The following is an 8,872-nucleotide window of genomic DNA, read 5'->3' on the forward strand; positions in this document are numbered from 1 at the left end:
TTATGACTTTCGTGTTCAGTTTTTAATCTTGGCAAATCTAGCTACTCTTGCCGTTTTAAGATGATGTTTTGGACCCCCTGTGAGCTGGACTTTTGGTTTAATTGTTTTTCCCATTAATGGTGATGGATTTGCACGGATTTAGCCACACAGTGGTTTCCAGTTTCATTTGTATCCAGTGGCATGTGTTTGCAAAGGTAATGGATTTGCAGCTGGAGACCGTTGCAAAGCCATGTGCTACACAAAGAGTCCACGACCTGCGACCTCAGCTTGATTAACATGGTCCTGTACACATCTATCCCAGAGATTATTTTATTTTAGTCTGTGGATTCTTTGAGTGTTTCTATTTGATTTCCAAGACTAGCTTTTAAGGAAAACAATGTGCTTCGAGCTTACTGTTTGTGAGTAGTACCTAGACAGATGAGGGTGCAGCAGTTAATAACAGCTTTTGTGGGTGCTGGTGCAGACCCTATGGCGTTCGTGTTTAGAATAAGAGCCTATAACTTCGAATTCTCTGTCACTTGTTGTTTTCGAAAGGAAGTGAGGTGTAACCACTGCCCAAATAGCCTCTGCTGAAGAGCTGTTTGTTTTGCAAGTTAACAAACCAGAAAGGGTAAGGGACAGGGTACCTCTCTAAAATGCTGTGAGGGCGCTCATCATTTCAACTGTTGCTACAGAAAGGAAGTATTACTTTCACAAACAAAACACACTGGCTTAATCATTTTCCACTTCTGAATGATGAACGTGTCACACATCTGTATATGTTTTTCTCAGAGTAAATGGCATACTATATGTTTGAAGTGAAGAGGCTTTACTGTGGAGTTGCCAAGGTAACTGACCAGCAAGCAGTTCAGCAGATTGCAGACAGGCATTAGAGTACACATGAATAAAGAAAAGCGTGTGTCATCGTAAAGCCCAGGAGGCCCATGCTAGATGGTAGCTTGGTTCTGTAGATTGCAGAAATGCCTTTCATGGAAACAGACTGAGGTAGATGTGCTATCCTTGTCCTTGAACTGAGGCGTTATTGCAGTAGCAGGTACCTTTTCATGGTTCCACTTCAGGACCTGCCAAGAGCTATATAGAAAATAGAATCATTTCAATATTATTTAATTAATAACCTTCCCTTTTGCTTGTAAGCTTGCTTTTGCCACCTTATGACAGCCGACACTAAGGGAAACGGTTAGTGATTAGTAATGTAAATGGAGGAGGGTAACATGTAAACTGCTACACACCCATGAGAATTTGTTACACAATTGAAATTTAAATGGAATATTATATATATTTAATCCATAAACATGAGACCTGTGTTTACCGCTACAGTGTTTTGTATTAGAATATATTCATCCGTTCACTAGGCATTGGTAAAGTTATTCAAATATGCCAGATACCTTCTAGGTGCCGAGAAAATAATGAAGGTAAATAAAATTCAGAGCTGAACTTCAAGGTGTTTTTAATCTCTAGAAAGAATAAATTAGATTAGCTCTGAAGAGATCCCTTTAGATTATTCGAACTATTTCTGTGCTTTGGATATAAACTCCTTTTTACATATAGAATGAAATAACTGCTCAGCAGGAGTTCACAACTCTGCATAATTTGTCCGTCTTCCCAGTTTTTCTCCCCCTACCTTAAATATACCCCAAGATCTAGCACCCCTGGTTTAATTCCCTTCCTTGAAAGAACCCCACGCAACTCCGCAATTGTATCGTGTATGTGTGTTCGATGCTGCAATGCCCGAATTCCCCATCTCTGAGTTTCAGAACCTTGCTAGTACTTTAAAAGCCATATTGAATTCTACTTTTCCCATAAATCTTTTCCAATTCTTTCTAGCCTCTGGTGCTGCTCATCATGTTCCCAGGTATTGCCAGAGCAGCGTACTCCTCTGCCATCATACCGAGTTAGGTGGACATTGGTCTCCCAAACCAGATGGTGAACTCGTGGAAGGCAGGGACTAGGTCTCCTTCATTGCTGCATTCTCCATAGCACCTTGTATTCCAGGAGGTGTTGTGGAATTCAGCTGCTGAAAAACCTCAAATTCTTATCCTCACAGTTCTAGGACTCTTACACTAACGTTTTTTGAGAATGGGACCATTTCCACTGGTGAGGAAGTTGTTCTTGGGGAGAAGCTGGGTATTCTGAAGGCCATGGGAAGACTACTTATGAATACTCGCACCAAACAAGGCAGGAAGGGACGCGTCTCCCTGCAGACCTAGTTTGAACCCAGCCTGCAGCTTCCTTCCCTCGGTGACATGGCCTTTGAAGTTGTGCGTTTCGTAGTAAAGCTATGGATCTACGTGAAGCTACAAGCCAAATATTTTAGTTTAGTTTTACATTTTTGGCAGCCATCCACAGAACCGCAGGGACAAGTTTTCACAGATAAAGAAACATTTTTGTGGGAGTTCCTATTTTTATGCTGAAAAATCTACTGTCAGCGATCTTGCTATCCAGGGCTTTTAGTTAGTTGTGAGCCTGAAGTAAGCAGCGTTGGGGTTCTTAAGGTTAATTACTCCATTTACAAATCCATCAGTGAGTAAGAGAAAGAACTGGCCTGATAGAGTTTATCTGTTTAAAAATTGCAGCCACTAGCCAGTCAGGAAGATAGAAAACCAAAAGAGATTGTAGAGGTGACAAGGGTAATGGCAGTAATGTGTTGGTGGAGATGCTGATATCGGAGGAAAAACAATAGGTGGAAAACTAATCAAACCAATTTGGCCATTTTAATGTACTCCCATCGTATATCTTAAGTAACCAGTGAATCATGAAATCTACCCCATTTCACTTAAAGCAATTATTGGTACTGAATTTTATTATGTAATTGATATTGCTTATTTAGGATGTAGGTTTATATTGCGTGAGTTATTAAATGTCAAGATCAGGTAAAATGGAATAAATCAGTTCTAGGAGAGAGATGAGAAATAACACTCATAGAAAAAGCATCAACGCATTTTTTAATCAGTATATATGAAAGTTGCCTTACATAGATCGATGGTATTATACACTCTGATGTGCTTTGTCTAGCAAACAATACAGCATAGATTCCGACCATTTAAAAATTACACTTTATATTTTGCTTTGGGGAAAAAAAAACTGTAGCAATTATGTAGTTGGTTAGTTCTTATGATGCATTTTGCTGGTAATAATTGCAATGAAATCACCAAAAAGATGTTATGAATGTTTTCACTATTTAATAACCATTTAAAACATTAAAATGTGCCTAATTTTGTTTACACAGTATTTTAAAAGTCTCTAAACATGCCAAGTCGGAAGAGTTGTTTGATGTTTTGTTCTAAAATCACTTCCTTTTAAAACAAACTTCTTAACAATATGTTGCATGTTGCTTCAGTTTTCCCTTCCTTTACAGGGTAAGTGAATTGTCAAGAGCATATCTCATTGTTTGTCAATCTCCTTTCTTCCCTCTCCGTTTTCAGTGTACACCATCTTCTCGAAGGTGCACTCTGATCGCGATGTGTACCCATCTGCTGGTGTCCTCTTTGTTCATGTTTTGGAAAGAGAGTCTTTTAAGGGAGAATTTCCACCTTACCCCAAACCTGGTATGTCTTCAATGGGGGGAAAAAGTGATTGATTTACTACATTTTCCTTTTTGTTCAGTGTGTATAATCTAGGTGACATATGAAAAAACATTGTTAACATTTGAAATGGTTTGGGTGCATGATAAATTGGTCATTGTAGGCTATTTTCCATCATAAGATTATAAATTTAATTGCAGAAGGAAATAATTCATTTTTTATTTTGAAGAAAGCATATTTTTGGTTTCCCAATCTTGAGCTTTGTGCTTCTTACAAATGATGTACCTGTATTTGCATAGAAATATAGTTATTTAATTATGACTTTTTTGTTAAAACTTTGAATCTTACATAGTACACTGATTTTTAGAAACCTATACATATGTTATAGAAGAGAATGAACTATGGTATTAAGAAAGTTCTCAAAAAAGCTTTTATAATATGAAATAATTTTATATAATGAAGATTAATTTTTCCTTTAAAGTAATACCAGTTGCAAAGTCTTATTTGATTCACTATTGGCTTATATTTTTGTGACAAATGCTATGAAATCAATGAAGACATAGAAAGACTGGCAAGAAAAAATATATTAAATTATTATAATTCTTAAGTAACAAATAAAAATGAATTTTCTGAAAATTAGAGCATTACAATTAATATAAACATTATTTTTGTAGATTATATGATGAAAAGTATACCTGAAAACACTCATAAAATATAGTTAACCATGTTATCAACAGCATTCTAGAATAAAAGGTAGTCTTTTTATCAGTTACTTAAAAAATGTTTTTTAATGTGGTATTCTATGTTGCAAAACTATTTAGCTAAACCTTTTGAGCAAACTCTAATATTTGAGAAGAAAACATGTAGTTAAAAGCACAGTTTCTGGAGTCAGCCAAGATTAAATTCTAGTTTTACCACATAACATGACCACAGAGAAGTTACATAACATGGAAAATTACATATTTCATCAACAAGATTAGGGCTAATGATAGTACTACTTTTATAGGTATGTTTCAAAATCAGATGAAATACTGTAGTGCCTGTAAAATCTAGGTACAGTAACAGGGCCAGGTACATGCTAATAAATGATGCCATTATTATTATTTATCATTAGTAAATGTCATTATTACAATTCTTTTGGATTTGTAACACTTTTTTTCAACTCATCCTCCATTGTTTTAAAATTACATCATTTTTGTTTTAAATTAATATTTTTATAATTTTGAGATATTCCTTAAGATTAGTTTGATAGTGTCCAGAGTTTCATGAAAGGAAGGCTTCGCAAGAAAATGAACACCTCAACATGATTGGGAGATTTTTCTGAAAGACACTTGTCTTATTGGTAAAACTTTCCCACTCCTAGGTGACCAAAATAAGAAAAAAGAAAAAGAAAAGAAAAATTCCTCTGAAGTTGTATGAATCTGCTTTCTTTGTTACATTAGATTTCTAGACAAACGGAACAACCAAAAGGATTTTTTCTTTACATGAGGCCCTAATCTGAATTCCCAGATGGATTTGGCTTTGTGTGTGTGTATTTAGTTTGCTACAAATGTAAAAAAAAAAATTTAAGACAGAAATATTTTGATTGAAACTACCAAAGCAACATGTGTGAAAATAACTAACTTGTATTTTAATTCTGTGTTTCTTATCTAGGCGAGATTAGTAATGATCCCATAACATTTAACACAAATTTAATGGGTTATCCAGACCGACCTGGATGGCTTCGATATATCCAAAGGACACCGTATAGTGATGGAGTCCTGTATGGGTCTCCAACAGCTGAAAATGTGGGGAAACCAACCATCATTGAGGTAATGTCTTGGAACGAGCAAAATTGTTTTTGTTTTTTTGGTAATTTGAGTTTCAAATTTTGGAATTAAAATTACATGGCAATAGTTTCCAGCATTTTATGCATGGAAACACTGTAGATTGCATTTGGAAATGTACCATTCCTTTCTGTGAATTTCCAAAGTCTTTTAAATTAAATTTATTGGGGTGACATTGGTTAATAAGATTAGATTGGTTTCAAGTATACATTTCTATGATACAGGATCACTATATTGCATTGTGTACCCACCATATATTTGGCCCCTTTTACTACTCCCCAATACCGCTTCCCTCTGTTGTCTGTATCTATGAGTTTCAGTTTTATATCCCACATGTGAGTGAAATCATATGGTTCTTAGCTTTTTTTGACTGACTTATTTTGCTTAGCATGACAGTTTCAAGGTCCATCTGTGTTGTTGCAAATGGCAGTATTTCATCTTTTCTTATGACTCAGTAGTATTCCATTGTATATATCTACTACATCTTCTTTATTCAATCATCTATCGAAGGACATTTTGGTTGTTTCCATGTCTTGGCCACCGTGAATAATGCTGCATTGAACAAAGGGGTGCATATATCTTTTTGAATAAATGTTTTCAAATTTGGGGGGTGGGTGCAGAGAAGAGGGATTGCTTGGTCATATGAGAACTCTCTTTTTAATTTTTTTAAGGAACTTCCATACTAGTTTTCCATAGTCGCTATACCAGTTTACATTCCCACCAACAGTGAATGAGGGTTCCCTTTTCTTCTCAACCTCTTCAACACTTATTATTACCTGTCTTGTTGATAATAGCCATTCTAACAGGTGTGAGGTGGTATCTCATTATAGTTTTGATTTGCATTTCCCTAATAGCTAATGAAGCTGAACATTTTTTCATATATCTGTTTGCCATTTGTATATCTTTTTGGGAGAAGTGTCTGTCCAGGTCCTCTGCTCATTTTTAAGTGGGAGTGTTTGTTTGGTGTTGAATTGTATGAGTTTGTTATATATTTTGGTTATTAATCCCTTGTCAGAGCTGTTGTTTACAGGTATCTTCTCCCATTAGGTTGCCTGCCGTTTTGTTTTGTTGGTGGTTTCTTTGGCTGTGCACAAGCATTTTAGTTTGATATAGTCTCATTCCTTTATTTTTGCCTTTACTTCCCTTGTCTTTGGGGTCAAATTAATAAAGTCTTCTCTAAGACACAGTTCCATAAGTTTAGTACCGATGTTTCTTCAATGTAATTTACTGTTTTAGATCTTATATTTAGGTCTTTGATCCATTTGAAATAATTTTTGTACATGGTGACAGATTCATTCTTTTGCATTTGGCTTTCCAATTTTCCCAGGACCATTTATTGAAAAGGCTTTATTTTCTTCATGGTATGTTTTTGGCTCCTTTGTCAAAAATTATTTGCCCATACACATGTGGTTTGGGGGTTCTTAATCCGGTTCCATTGGTGTGTGTCATTTCACAGTTTTTTTCTTTCAGCTTTTATATTAAAAAAAAAGGGCAGTCCAAATTAGTGGAAAAAATTAAGACACTTAAAAGAAATAGATTACTATAATATGAATTATATTTAAGAAAACAAGTGCAAACTTATCTGCTCCTTATTTTAATTTCAAATTTCATGTTCACTGAAATACAGTCATTATGCAGACATTTTATGAACCTCTCCCATGTACTGAGCATTAGGATAGGTGCTGGTGATAGAAGGATGAATAACAGGTGAGTCCAGGAGTTGGAGCACTGAAGTGGAAACACATATTTAGCCAACACAATATAACTGTTATAATAAAAAGGTGCTGTTTGATGAAGAGTTGTAAGAGGGTAAATAGGAATTCACTTCACAAAATAGAAGGAAGGCTGTCTTAGGCAGAAGAAACAGTGCATCAAAATATTGAAGGTATTGACAACCACATCTGTCTCATATGGAACAATGGTATATATCTGAAGAGATGGTGCCACACATCATCAGGTCATTGGGAAAAGGATATCTATTTATTGAATGGTACTCAGACAATTGGTTAGCCATATGGCAAGCATAAAATTAGATTCTTACTTCATAGGAAATATAAAACTCAAGTCTAGATTGAGGATTTAAATGTGAAAAGCAAAATTTTAAGCTATTATATGATAGTGTAGAAGAACTTTCTGAGTTTGGGGTCTGGAAGGAGTTCTTAAATAATAACTAACCATTTTTATTTAAGAGAAAAGATTGATAAATTTTTGCTATATTAAACTTGTGAACTTCTGTTCACCAAAGACAACACACAAACAGGAAGGATATGAGTATTCTTTTTTTGTACACTTATTCTGGAATAATTGAAGATCCATTCCATATATATATATATATATATACACATACATACACACACACACACACACACACACACACACACATATATATCCCACAAAGCAATGGTGACCCAAAAGTTAATCAGCAACAGAATAGATAACTAAATTGTGGAGTAATTAGTCACACAGTGAATGTTTACAGCAACACTGAACTTAATCTTGCCCAGTCTCATGGATAAATGTTTTAAACATAACGTTGAATAAGAAAACACCAGTCCCAGAAGACTACATACAGTTTACCATTTTTATAAAGCTCAAAAAGCAAGCAAATTAAATATTTTAAGCGTACATGCATTTATAATAAAGCTATATTTAAAATGAAGGGTATGATAAATACAAAATTCAAAATGGCATTTCTGGTTGGAGAGAGGCAAGGGGCTAAGATAGAGAAATACATGTGCTGTGCGAGGATTCACAGGGGTTCATTATGTTTTTATACCTTATAACTAAGAGATAACGTTATCAATATGTATCAAATAATATGACAGAAATATAATGATGAAAATATAGCATATCTTTCATCTAGCACAAGTAGTAAAAAACTCATTTCTATATCCATATATAGTAACATATTTACAGTTCTAAAATATTCTATTAGTAGTATAGTCAAAAAAGTTTTACATATCTTAAACTAATATATAATCATATAACTCTGCTTAATTTATTCTGTAGATATTTATTAAGCATCTAAATTAGATGAGCCACTCTTCTAAACAAAGGGAAGCAAAAAAGCAGGCACCAAAAAACAAAACAAAACAACAACCCGCAAAAGCATGCACACACATATACCTCAGTAAAATTTGATTGAGGATATTACAGTATTTAAATATCTCATTAGAAGTGATAGGAGGACTGTATTCTGTTATAACTGTTAACATTAAACATTAAATATAAATTCAGATAATAAAATTATTCTTCCTAATTCATGAAATGGTTTTCACTTCCTATAGTAGCTGTGAATTTTTAAAAACAATCACATTAGAATTCATGAAATTTACAATATTGAGATTTGTGATAATTAGGAAAGGCTACCCATAAAAATATTGCCACTCATTTGCAAATGTCTAATATTTTTTTCTGAGCTTTAACTTTGAGATATTATAACAAACTAGAGGCCCGGTGCACAAAAATTTGTGCACTCGGGGGGCGGGGGGAGGGGGGTCCCCCAGCCCGGCCTGTGCCCTCTCG

The 8,872-nt window shown here is 34.7% G+C and overlaps 1 protein-coding gene across 10 annotated transcripts in view; it reads left to right on the forward strand.

Moving 5' to 3' along the window:
• The window catches only part of SGCE (sarcoglycan, epsilon), a 78,960-nt gene that overhangs the window by 22,622 nt on the left and 47,466 nt on the right, over window positions 1–8,872 (forward strand). For all 10 annotated transcript variants that reach the window (XM_014547661.1, XM_005876075.2, XM_014547660.1 and 7 more), the window contains 2 exons: window positions 3,423–3,545; window positions 5,175–5,332. In XM_014547661.1, the coding sequence (XP_014403147.1) occupies window positions 3,423–3,545; window positions 5,175–5,332 (281 nt within the window). The remainder of the gene's footprint in view (window positions 1–3,422; window positions 3,546–5,174; window positions 5,333–8,872) is intronic.

Source organism: Myotis brandtii, unplaced genomic scaffold (assembly GCF_000412655.1).
Source record: "Myotis brandtii unplaced genomic scaffold, ASM41265v1 scaffold48, whole genome shotgun sequence".
Taxonomy (NCBI): Eukaryota; Metazoa; Chordata; class Mammalia; order Chiroptera; family Vespertilionidae; genus Myotis; species Myotis brandtii.